The sequence below is a fragment of the Pristiophorus japonicus genome, chromosome 21 (genome assembly GCF_044704955.1).
Source record: "Pristiophorus japonicus isolate sPriJap1 chromosome 21, sPriJap1.hap1, whole genome shotgun sequence".
NCBI classification, from domain to species: domain Eukaryota; kingdom Metazoa; phylum Chordata; class Chondrichthyes; family Pristiophoridae; genus Pristiophorus; species Pristiophorus japonicus.
Window position 1 is genome coordinate 4,072,244 of NC_091997.1, and position 13,419 is coordinate 4,085,662.

Below are 13,419 nucleotides of genomic sequence, written 5' to 3' on the forward strand. Positions count from 1 at the left end.
TAGGCCATTCGCCCCACCCATCATAATTTTCAGTGATTTGTGTATTTATACTCCCAGATCCTTTATTTCTCTACCTCATTTAGATTCTTATTTTCCAAGTAATATATGCCCTCTTTATTTTTCATAATAGTGTAGCTTTATTACTGGTTATTAAATGTTTTGGTGTTTGACCTTGTATCATTGTCGATGTGGACCTGCACTAAGCTCCCTGGATATGTCGGGTGGCTGTACAGAGGGCCTGACTCTGTTTTTTTAAATTAATACCTGGGATGTTGGACGTCGCTGGCAAGGCCGGCATTTATTGCCCATTCCTAATAGCCCCTTGAGAAGGTGGTGGTGAGCCGCCTTCTTGAACTGCTGCAGTCCGTGTGGTGAAAGTATTCCCACAGTGCTGTTGGGGAGAGTGTTCCAGGATTTTGACCCAGCGACAATGAAGGAACGGCCAATATATTTCCGTCGGGATGGCGTGTGACTTAGAGGTGAACTTGGAGGTGGTGGTGTTCCCATGCGCCTGCTGCCCTTGTCCCTCTAGGTGGTAGAGGTCGCGGGTTTGGGAGGTGCTGCCGAAGAAGCCTTGGCGAGTTGCTGCAGTGCATCTTATAGATGGTACACACTGCAACCACGGTGCACCGGTGGTGGAGGGAGTGAGTGTTTAAGATGGTGGATGGGGGGGCCAATCAAGCGGCTGCTTTGTCTTGGATGGTGTCGAGCTTCTTGAGTGTTGTTGGAGCTGCACTGAGCCAGGCAAGTGGAGAGTATTCCATCACACTTCTGACTTGTGCCTTGTGTTGGTTTTTCCTTCCTAATTAGTGGTGTTGGATGACAGCAAGCGCATCGCAAAGAGGAAGCTGATCGAAGATAACCGAGAGAAGCGACGGCGAGAGGAGGTGGTGAAGACCATGCAGAACAGGCCCGAGCCTACCACCGAGGAATGGGATATAATCAGGGTTGTCACGGAAGCGCACATGACGACCAACGCACAGGGTAGCCACTGGAAGCAAAAACGGAAATTTCTGGTAATGCTTAATGTCCATGATTGCCACAGTGTTCAGAATAGTGCTGCTTTGCTGGTCCAATGCTTGGGCGTTCTGGATTTCCTGGGCCCAGTGAATACAGGTAAATGGGGTGGGCTCCAATATAGCCGTGCATTGCTACTCCCCTGATTTTCCTGTATTCGCTGTGTCTAGGTGATCAAATAGCCCCAGATATGGTGACTGGAGAATATATTCAGGGAATAAAGCTCCATGCAATGAATGAGAACACCTCAAGAACAAAATTGCCTGTACAACACAATTTCCAAATCCGCCCCAATTCAATGATCACCCGAGCTGCTAAAGGATCAGTTGCAAAACTTCATTTGCAGGGCAAAGTAAGAGGCTTAAGTTTTAAAGCCATTTCAAGGTCACTTGTTTCCATTTTTTTTGGTGGGGTGGGGTGGGAGGTGTTGGTGGGGTGGGGGGGGAGTGGGTGGTTGGTGGGGGGGAGGGGTTTGTGGGGTGGGGGGGTTTTGGTGGGGTGGGGGGGAGTGGGGGGTTGGTGGGGGGGAGGGGGAGTGGGGGTTTGGTGGGGGGAGGGGTTTGTGGGGGGAGGGGTTTGTGGGGTGGGGGGGGTGTTGGTGGGGTGGGGGGGAGTGGGGGGTTGGTGGGGGGGAGGGGGAGTGGGGGTTTGGTGGGGGGAGGGGTTTGTGGGGTGGGGGGGTGTTGGTGGGGTGGGGGGGAAGTGGGGGGGAGGGGGAGTGGGGGGTTGGTGGGGGGAGGGGTTTGTGGAGTGGGGGGGTATTGGTGGGGCTGTTGGTGAGATGGGAGAGGGTGTACGAGGGGGGGAGGGTGTTGGTGGGGTGGGGGGAATGTTGGGGGAGGGGGGATGGTGGGGGAGGGGGGTGTTGGTGGTGGGGGAGGGAGTGTTGGTGGTGGGGGAGGGGGTGTTGGTGGGGGAGGGTTGGTGGGGGAGGGGTGGTGGTGGTGGGGGAGGGGGTGGAAGGGGAGGTGGGGGAGGGGGGTTGGAAGGAAAGGGGGGATTGGTGGGGTGGGAGGGGAGTGGGGTTGGTGGGGTGATGGGGGGGTTGTTGGTGGGGTGGAGGGTGGGCGGGGGGGTGGGGTTGGTGGGGTGATGGGGGGGTTGTTGGTGGGGTGATGGGGGGGTTGTTGGTGGGGTGATGGGGGGGTGGGGTTGGTGGGGTGATGGGGGGGTTGTTGGTGGGGTGATGGGGGGGGTGGGGTTGGTGGGGTGATGGGGGGGATTGTTGGTGGGGTGATGGGGGGGTTGTTGCTGGGGTGATGGGGGGGATTGTTGGTGGGGTGATGGGGGGGTTGTTGCTGGGGTGATGGGGGGTTGGTGGGGTGATGGGGGGGTGGAGGGTGGGCGGGGGTGGGGTTGTGGGGCAGGGGGGTGGGTTCTGTTGCCATTTAGAGTTTTTGGGAATTGCTCCACTGCCAATATTTCTTTCATCAAGCTGTATTAGTGCTCGGAAGGGTTTGCCGATGGGAATGAGCACGGACGTGAGGTTTTTGGGAGACCAGCAGAGGGATTCCAGCAGGTCAGACTGCAGCAGAGGTGCCCACCTGCTGAAACTATCACAAACCATTCTGTGGACAGTGATACTTACACTTCACCATGGCAGAGGATTATCTCATGTGAGGGCTCCAACTCTCGAAGTAGGTTGTGATTGCACAGACGCACGAGGGCCGGACTTAACTGTTATGCTGGATGGCCCTTCGGAGGCTTTCCAATCATGCCAATATTTAGAAAGAAAGAAAACTTCTCGGTGCTGAAATTGCCCCTTCCCTTAAGGCTTGTTACCGTCAGAAACCGGTAGCCACGCTGCGGAGTGCAATGGCCGCCGATTTTTCGTGTAATTGCCACCATTTTGAAACTTCTGCTCCTGTATCCCGGCGGTGATGCGCTCCCCCCCCCCCCCCCCAAACGCTCCGCTGCTGCCGATCTGTCCTAAGTGCGCCATAAGAGCCGGTGTCCGCCCCCACCCCCTTGCAATGGCGAAAATCCAGCAAAAAAATGTTGCTTCTGCCGCGCAGTGCGAAAGGCAGCTTTTTCCCGCGGAGCAGTGAGCTTTGAGTCCTTCTAAAATGGCGGTGCGGCTCCCGTTAAAGGGGAGGACCTACTGCCTCTGCCGCCATGTTTTTTTTTGTCGGCCGACTGCCATGTCGGACTGACAGTTATGCCCCCCTCTTGGGTGCCAGGCCGTTGGCCCGGCCGAACCCCTCCATGATGGCCCAGTGGGCCAAACTTTAAAAAATCGCACAGGAGAGCCATGGTGACGTCATCATTGCTGTGCTGATGACTGACAGCGACGGACACTCCGCCCGCCCCAACTTCCACCTCCCTCGTGCGCGAATGTCCGCTCACCGCCGCACAGCCACCCCCGTTATGACCGACTTCCGGTCCGCTAGAGGAAAAAAAGCTAAAGAGCGGAATTTTGCTCAAGAGGCCACTGCATCCACTGTAGCGGTAAAAACAAGAGAGACCGGGTAGGTGCGCCCCTTTTCCAGCGGTGGACAATTTCAGCCCCATACAATCATCGAAATTTACAGCACCGAAAGAGGCAGCTTGGCCCATCGTGTCTGTGCCGGCTGAAAGAGAGCTACCCAGCCTAATCCCACTTTAAAACTCTCGGTCCATAGCCTTGTAGGTTACGGCACTTCAGGTGCATATCCAAGTACTTTTTAAATGCCCTTTCAGGCAGTGAGTTCCAGGCTCCCACCACCCTCTGGGTGAAATAGGTTCTCCTCAACTCCTCTCAGTGCTTCCGGGTTATTGACCTGTCTGCTAAGGGAAACATTCCTATCCACTCTATCTCTGGCCCCTTGTAATTTTATACACCTCAATTAAATCTCCCCTCAGCCTCGTCTGTTTCAAAGAAAACAATCCCAGCCTATCCACTCTTTCCTCATTGCTAAAATTCTCCAGTCCTGCCAACAGCCTCGTAGGTCTCCTCTGTACCCTCTCTGGTGCAATCATATCTTTGCATTTAGATTTATATAGCGCCTTTCACAACCTCAGGATGTCCCAAAGCGTTTTACAGCCAGTGAGGTACTTTTGATGTGTAGTCACTGTTGTAATGTAGGAAACATGGCAGCTAATTTGTGCACAGCTAGATCCCACCAAAGCAATGTGATAATGACCAGATGATCTGTTTTAGTTATGCTGGTTGAGGGATAAATATTGGTCAGCACACCAGGAAGAACTCACCTGGTCTACTTTGAAATAGTACCATAGGATCTTTTACATCCACCTGCGATAACATATGGGGCCTCAGATTAATATCGCATCGAAAATATGGCACCTGTGACAGTGTAGCAGTCCCTTAGTACTGCTCTGGAGTGTCAACCTAGATTTTGTGCTGAAGTCTCTGGAGTGGGATTTGAACACACAACCTACTGACCCAGAGGTGAGAGTGCTACCCACTGAGTCACAGCTGACTTAACCGTTATGTCGGATGGTTTTCTGAGGCAGCATGCTATTCCTTTACACGGTGATACACTATAACGCCAACCATTATTTGCAGGCGTTACCCAGAACCACAACTGTAGGGAAGTTTCTTCACAGGGTCTGGGTCAGCGTCAAAAATTTGCATTTATATAGCGCCTCTAACGTAGTAAAACGTCCCAAGGCCTTTCTCAGGAACCAAATTTGAGACCAAGCCACTTAGAGATATTAGGACAGGTGGCCAAAAGCTTGGTCAAAGAGCTAGGTTTTAAGGAGAGTCTTAAAGGAGGAGGGTGGGGTAGAATGGATATCCGAGTGCAGAACTGTGCCATCTACTGTGCTAACATGCAGCACATGAGCAGCACAGCCACTGACGGTATCGGTCATCTGCCGTCCAGAGCCAGCCTCCACCTCCTGTCAGGCAGGCTGCAATGGAGGCGGTGCCATGGAGTGGCGAGATGGGGCCAAGCTCCTCATAACCATCCCATCTAGCACCACCTCCACTAAACCAGCCAATGCAAACCGGCTCAGATGCTGGGCTGCTCTGTCACTTGCCTGCAGATTCATGCCTACACCTTTGGTCCTCTGTCCCATCATTTTCACCAGTCACTTATATAAGAACATAAGAAATAGGAACAGGAGTAGGCCATACGGCCCCTCGAGCCTGCTCTGCCATTCAATACGATCATGGCTGATCTGATCATAGACTCAGCTCCACTTCCCCGCCCGCTCCCCATAACCCCTTATTCCCTTATCGTTTAAGAAACTGTCTATTTCTGTCTTGAATTTATTCAATGTCCCAGCTTCCACAGCTCTCTGAGGCAGCGAATTCCACAGATTTACAACCCTCCGAGAAGAAATTTCTTCTCATCTCTGTTTTAAATGGGTGGCCCCTTATTCTAAGATCATGCCCTCTAGTTCTAGTCTCCCCCATCAGTGGAAACATCCTCTCTGCATCCACCTTGTCAAGCCCCCTCATAATCTTATGCATTTTGATAAGATCACCTCTCATTCTTCTGAATTCCAATGAGTAGCGGCCCAACCTACTCAACCTTTCCTCATAAGTCAACCCCCTCATCCCTGGAATCAACCTAGTGAACCTTCTCTGAACTGCCTCCACAGCAAGTATATCCTTTCGTAAATATGGAAACCAAAACTGCACGCAGTATTCCAGGTGTGGCCTCACCAATACCCTGTACAGCTGTAGCAAGACTTCCCTGCTTTTATACTCCATCCCCTTTGCAATAAAGGCCAAGATATCATTGGCCTTCTTTGCTCTCTCCCACCTCAGCCGTGGCGTTGAGGTGCTTCATGAGCATTTCCCAATGCTGTAAGAATTAACGCCCCTTCGATTCTTCCAGGTCTCTTCAATTGTCTGCCTCCCTTTAAAATTTACCTGCACACAACTCCCCCCCCCCTTCCCACCATATTGTCCTCACTGCATCTGGGGTCTGTGAATAAATAAGCACATGACAGACCCAGAAAAATGACAACGTTAACATTCTGGCAAGATTTGCATCAGTTCTTAACCATTTTGACCCAGCTGGCACCAGTGCACATAAGGCAGCCTCTTTGCCTCTCACTTTCTCACTCCATTACACTCATATCCTGGCTCCACGATGAACACAGAGCTGGAAAGCTAAGAACTGAGGCCCACAATCGCAGGCAGCCTTGCGCAAGGAGGAGGGCCTCCAGCCTGTATTTTGAGCTCCACTAGCGTGTATAATGTTGGCCCCTGACTCAAAATTACATTGTGCTTTTACGGTTCTCAAAATCACAATGTGCAGAAACCGCTCTGATTTAAGGATATCAATCTCTACTGATGTAAAAACCAGGCTTTGCAGTCAATTAATTTACGCTCAGAGTGCAGATACAGAGACCTCTGACAGAAAACCAAAACAGGAAAGAGCCGCTCAAATTAACAACATCGAAAGTGATTGTGTGTCAAGGATTCCCTTCTATTTCAGAGACCAAAGACTGTAGACCTCTGCCAAGCTTGACCAGCTCTTCAAATGTCACGATCAAGCAATCCGATAGCCCCTACTCAACCTCCAAGTTATTGCAGATTTCAAACAGATAACGACTGTAATAAACAAAAGTAATGAATGAACATGCCAGAGAAGCTGACTACTGCTAGAATTACAGTATCAATCTTTTCTCACTGGCTTGATTTCCTTTTGGTTAATTATGGTTGGAGGGATTTTTGTGGTCACTTAATCTCTCGGCCCACGATTAATATACAGCCCAGACTAACATCACCGTATAGAGTAGATTGTATCTGGGAATGCTCAGTTTCCAGGTGTAGCGAAGAGCAAATGGGGACAGAGACCTGTTTTACACAGAATGTACAGCACAACTGGTCTATAGCGGTGTTTATGCTCCACACGAGCCTCTTTCCACCGTACTTCATCTAACCCTATCTGCATATCCTTCCATTCTTTTCTCCCTCATGTACTGTTGCATCAATTTCTGAGACTTCATCTGCAAGAAACGCCCTTGCGTGATTTCTTTGCTCTTTGGACACAAATGTTTTAGGGAAAAAATTCTGATTAATTATTTTTTGTCTACTTATGTTAATTTTTTTAATCTTGTTTTTGGTAAATTCCAATGACACCTTTGGGAGAGTCACCCTGGAGTTTATACTGAACTCCACAGTGTGAGAGAGTTGAATTTGCATCAGCACATATAGGAACAGGAGTAGGCCATTTAGCACCTCGAGGCCGTTTCGCCACTCAGTGAGGACCATGACTGATTTGTGGCCTGACTCCATATACAGGTGCAGCGCCTAAAATCCGGAACCCTCCGGACCGAGGCCGTTCCGGATTCCGGGCTTTTCCGGACTTTCGATTTGTTTTCTGACGTCACGAATCCGGAAACACCTGAGCCCAGGTTCGAGTATTTCCTGATTTCGGAATGTCAGAAAGGTCGGAGGGGGGGGTTTCCTGTCGAAGTGCTGTTCGGGCTGTCCGGCCTCGGCGGAGGATGTTGTCGGGCGGGCCCCGCCAAGGAGGTGTTCAGGCAGGTGAGCGCCGGTGATGCGAAGCCCGAGGTCGGGCAGCAGTGGGGCCCCGAGGTCGGCAGGGTCGTTGGGAGGGTCGTCAGGTCCGGATTCCGGAACATTTTACGGATTACGGGCGACCCTGCACTGATCGGTCCGGATTCCGGAACTCCAGATTCTCGACGCGACACCTGTACCCACCTTTGCCCCATATTCCTTAATACCTTCAGTTAATAAAAAAAACCTATCCGTCTCAGATTTAAAATTAACAATTGACCCAACATCAACTGCTTTTGCGGAAGAGAGTTCCAAACTTCTACTACCCTTTGCAAGTAGAAGTGTTTTCTAACTTCGCTCATGAAAGGACTGTCTCTAATTTTTCGGCTATGTCCATGATCTTATTGAATGGCGGAGCAGGCTCGAGGAGCCATATGGCCTACTCCTGCTCCTATTTCTTATGTTCTTATGTTCCCTCGTCCTAGATTCCCCAAACAGCAGAAAAAGTTTCACCTTATCTTACCCTATCAGTTCCCCTCAATATCTTGAAAACTTCAACCAAATCACCCCTTAATATTCTAAATTCCAGGGAATACAACCCGTGTGTGTGTGGTCTGTACTGACACACACAGAGCTTTCTCAATATGTTATCACTTCCAATGACATCTCACTCAATTTTCTCTCACCGTCCGGCAGAATAGCTCCCTCAAGGCAATGACGGAATCAGCGCTCATTATACAAAGATAGGGTTCTGCGATTACAAGAATTAAACTCAGACATCCCTCCGAGCTTCCTTTTCTTCTGTCAATTTCTCGAATGTCTTCCGAACGTCGATGGCCTCATCAGGCGAAGTATTTTGGATCAGTGACTGAGCCGGACGATGGCAGGGAGCTGGGCAAATGGGTACAGAGTACAAGAGGGCTGAATGAATAGGTACACAGTGTCAGGGAGGAGCTACGGTAGATACACAGTACAAGGGACTGGATTGGTGCAGAGTATGAGAGAGCTGACTGAATAGGTACAACAACAACTTGTATTTATATAGCACCTTTAACATAGTAAAACGTCCCAAGGTGCTTCACAGGAGCGTTATAAGAAAAAAACAAATAAATTTGACACCGAGCCACATAAGAAGAAATTATGGCAGAAGAGGTAGATTTTAAGGAGCGTCTTAAAGGAGGAAAGAGAGGCGGAGAGTTTTAGGGAGGGAGTTCGACAGCTTGGGGCCGAAGCAGCTGAAGGCACAGCCACCAATGGTTGAGCAGTTATAATCGGGGATGCTCAAGAGGGCACAATTTGAAAAGTAAAGACATCTCGTGGATTTATGGGACTGGAGGAGATTACAGAGATAGGGAGGAGCGAGGTCATGGAAGGATTTGTAAACAAGGATGAGAATTTTGAAATTGATACATTGCTTAACGGAGCCAATGTAGGTCAGCGAGCACAGGGGTGAAGGGTGAACGGGACTTGGTGCGAGTTAGGACACGGGCAGCCGTGTTTTGGATGATCTCAAGTTTACGTAGAGTAGAATGTGGGATGCCAGCCAGGAGTGCGTTGGAATAGTCAAGTCTGGAGGTAACAAAGGTCTGGAAGAGAGTTTCAGCAACAGGCAGGGGCGGAGACAGGCAATGTTACAGAGGTGGAAATAGGTGGTTTTAGTTAAGCTGCGAATATGTGGCCGGAAGCTCATTTCAGGGTCAAATATGACACCTAGGTTGCGAACAGTCTGGTTCAGCCTCAGACAGATGCTAGGGAGAGGGATGGAGTCAGTGGCTAGGGAATGGAGTTTGTGGCAGGGACCAGAGACAATGGCTTTGGTCGTCCCAATATTTAATTGGAGAAAATTTCAGCTCATCCAGTACTGAACGTCGGACAAACAGTCTGACAATTTAGAGATCGTGGAGGGGGTCAAGACAAGTGGTATTGAGGCTGAGCTGGGTGTCGTCAGCGCACGTGGAAACTGATGCTGTGTTTTCGAATGATGTCGCCAAGGGGCAGCATATAGGAGAGGAGGCCAAGGATATATACAAACTTTAAGGAAGCACAATAAATATGTGCACTTGATGCTGAAGCATACTTAGCAGGATGACTGAAATAAATACAGAAAATGCAACAAATACACGGCAGGTCTATCAGCATCTGAATTGGATGGGAGACATAGGAGCAGGAGTAGGCCTGACGGCCCCTCGTGCCTGCTCCACCATTTAATACGATCATGGCTGATCTGATCATGGACTCAGCTCCACTTCCCTGCCTGCTCCCCATAATCCTTTATTCCCTTATCGGTTAAGAAACTGTCTATCTCCGCCTTAAATTTATTCAATGACCCAGCTTCCACAGTTCTCTGAGGCAGCGAATCCCACAGATTTACAAGAGATGAAATTCCTCCTCATCTCAGTTTTAAATGGGCGGCCCGTATTCTAAGACCATGCCCCCTCATTCTAGTCTCCCCCATCAGTGGAAACATCCTCTCTGCATCCACCTTGCCAAGCCCCCTCATAATCTTATACGTTTCGAGAAGATCACCTCTCGTTCTTCTGAATTGCAATGAGTATAGGCCCAACCTACTCAACCTTTCCTCATAAGTCAACCCCCTCATCTCTGGAATCTCTGAACTGCCTCCAAAGCAAGTATATCCTTTCTTAAATATGGAAACCAAAACTGCACGCAGTATTCCAGGTGTGGCCTCACCAATATCCTGTATAACTGTAGCAAGACTTCCCTGCTTTTATACTCCATCTCCTTTGTAATAAAGGCTAAGTTTCCATTGGCCTTCCTGGTCACTTGTTGTAGCTGCATACTAAACCTTTACAAAGATTTCTAGCCTTTGCAGCTTTTTTTCCCTTTGGATCTCTTGGGTTGAATGTGCATATTTACCAGTACAGTATCCTTGATAATGCTAGCTCAAGTGCTCCCAATAGTCTTAACTCCCATCATGCTTTCCTCCAATTTAATTCCCAGAGTGCCTCTCATTGATCATAATCTGTGCCTACAGCCAGAAGACATTGGCCAGTCTCCGATGGTTACGACACCAGAAGGAGATAAAGTGGACCTCGAAGCCTTCAGTCAGTTCACCAGGATTATCACCCCAGCCATTACCAGAGTTGTGGATTTTGCCAAAAAACTGCCAATGTTCTCGGAGGTACTTTTATTATTGAAAATGTGCTTATCTTTGCCTTGCCTTTTAAGCTGATTGATGATCGGGATGGAGCACCGCGGCTGTTCAGCGTTTTTATTCTCAAAAGTTATTTTGAAAACACTGCGATTGTCGCACTTGAATCTCGTGATGTTTAGCGCTCCGTGTTGCTGTCACTCACGGTACACGTGCACGAGGCAGGATTTTCAGAGGATAACGTCATTTCCAACATGTTTAAATTTCCCATCTGAATTGCTGCATTGAAGAAAAAACTGCCACAAATTCTGAGACCTGTGAATGAATCACTAGTGACGGAATTTATAAAAAAAACAATTAAATCTAAGCTCAAATTTCCATTGGGATTGCATCAGAGAATGTTGGAAAAGGTGGCATCTTGCCACCTCACTGTCCCGACTGGGATTTCCCTCCTCCTGAACCTTGCCATGTTACCATCACCGCTGGTCACTGATTCCCTGCCCGACACATACAAATGACAGAGGGGAGGGGGCAAAGCCAGAGCCCAGAGCCCCTCAACGGGTTTTCCTTCTTTCCACCCCGGTTACTGTCGCATCCTGGGACCATCATGTGGAAGATGGCATTAGACTCTGGGAAGTTCCCTCAATGGAAGAAGAGAGCCTTATAGAGGTCTCCCTTCCCTCCAAAGACCTACCTGCTGAAAACCTCGGTCTTGGGAGCCATCCTTCCGTCAGCCAGAATGGGCCTTGCCAGCATTGCCAAGCCTCCAGAGTTGCCCTGAAGTTTCCAAGGCATTAAATATTGAAGTCCGGGACACTACTGCTAGCAACTCAGCAGAAAAATCATAGGGGCATTAAAAATTGTGGGGTTTTTAAAATGTTCTTTGAACACCTTTGTTTTAATAGTTGTGGAGGGGGGGGGAGGCTGTTTGACTGACAATCAAGAATTATCCAATCAGGTAATGAAGAGTCTGCTCGCTTTCCAGTTGGTCGTGGGAAGGTGGTGCACCTCAAGTGTGAGTGTGTTGGGCGACCAATGGCGGGAGTGTGGGGGTGGGAGGTCATGTGATGGAACCTCCAGGAATCGGCCCAAGCAGAAAGTTTTCGTTCCAACCAGGAAGATAATTAGCACACCGGTTGCAACGGAAACTTTACCAGAGGCCTGATCCACAGCGGGCAGGCGGCCGGCTTCAGCCTTCTGCTGATGCTCCTCTTGACCTGGGCACAGTGAGGTGAGGAATGGTAGCCCAGAGTAGCTAGCCTTTGTACCATGGTTCAACGGCGCACTATCACACTGTACAATGGCAGCGCTATTAAATTGTTGGGATTATGGCCCCAGTTGGGCCAAACTTGTGTGACACCATTTATTTTATTCAAAATGTCAAAGAAAACATTTTGAAGACATTTTGCATGTGTTTTTTTCACATCACAGCGATTTAACTTTTTCTATCTGTGTACTTGCCTTTTCATCGCATGCGGTCTCTAGTTTTGAATGATTTCCTTGCCCTGTTTGATTGCCTCTCCTATAGGGGAGGAATTGGAGATACGTCACAGAAAGTGTGCACACTCTGACAGGTTATCTGATGAAGGGCCTCGCGGGATACTCTACCAGATTTGTTTATAGAGGTCCAGGCAGCTGTGTGGCGAGTGATGCAATTGGTAACTAGCAGGTAAATATTCCTCGGTCACTTCAATGAATGAGAAATTGGAACAGTATTTGTATATCCGCACTGACTTTTGTCGCACACTATAGTGACCGGAGGAATAGACACCCGCAGTCACCACATTTGCTCAGGCCAAATTTCTCCCTGATTTTCCTTCCATCCGGACAGAAAGTGAGCACTTGAGGCTGGCAGGTGAGGACAGAATCAGGCTGGGCCGTGATACCCCCATGGTCAATTGGTCTGGTGACACTTACTGTCTCGGTATGGCATGTGAAGAATGGCTATTTTGACCAAAAGGCATACCGTGCCCCGGTACGAGGCCGTGCCTTCAGGAAAAGAAGGGAGAAAAATCTGAGGTAGAGGGAGGTGGGGAGGACACTTTTACATTTCTATAGAAGTAGAGGCCAGTGGAAAAAGAGAAGTAAGATGCACAGTGGGGAAAAGGTTGCTGTGGTAGCTACATCCAAGTGAAATCATAACTCATTCTTATAGATGGCCCCAATTTAATGACTAGGGGAAATCTTCCCACCAGTGTTTCGGAAGAGAAAGCTGGCCCTGTTACTAATTTCTTGCTGAATAAGCAACATTTGAGTTTATTTTTCTGTTCTGTCTTGCCCCCATGTGCAGCTGCCTTGTGAAGACCAGATCATCCTGTTAAAGGGCTGCTGTATGGAGATAATGTCTTTGAGAGCCGCTGTCCGTTATGATGCAGAGAGTGAGACACTGACACTAAATGGAGAAATGGCCGTCAAGAGAGAACAACTGAAAAATGGAGGGCTTGGAGTAGTCTCAGATGCCATATTTGAGCTGGGCAAATCTTTATCGGCCTTCAATCTGGATGACACAGAGGTGGCCCTACTCCAGGCAGTTTTATTGATGTCCTCAGGTAAAGCCCTTCAGCATTAAGCACTCACGTTCTTTTGCTTTTTACTTGAAGTGGTTCTCCTGGCTCTCACTACTCTGACATAAACTTTATTTAGGTTGCTAGGGTCAAAGGGTAACAGGGCAACAACTGCCCCAGCACAAGATTGAGCATTTGTTTGAAAGTCACGTTTGCGACTTTATAAGAACATGAGAAATAAGAGCAGGAATAGGCCATTCGAGCCCTCGAGCCCTCGACCCCTCGACCCCTTGAGCCCTCGAGCCCTCAAGCCCTCGACCCCTCGAGCCCTCGACCCCTCGACCCCTCGAGCCCTCGACCCCTCG

At 49.2% G+C, this 13,419-nt stretch overlaps 1 protein-coding gene across 2 annotated transcripts in view; it reads left to right on the forward strand.

Moving 5' to 3' along the window:
- LOC139233774 (thyroid hormone receptor alpha) overlaps positions 1-13,419 on the forward strand; it is a 483,608-nt gene that overhangs the window by 465,894 nt on the left and 4,295 nt on the right. For both annotated transcript variants that reach the window (XM_070864283.1, XM_070864282.1), the window contains exons 7-9: positions 811-1,016; positions 10,434-10,580; positions 12,841-13,099. In XM_070864283.1, the coding sequence (XP_070720384.1) occupies positions 811-1,016; positions 10,434-10,580; positions 12,841-13,099 (612 nt within the window). The remainder of the gene's footprint in view (positions 1-810; positions 1,017-10,433; positions 10,581-12,840; positions 13,100-13,419) is intronic.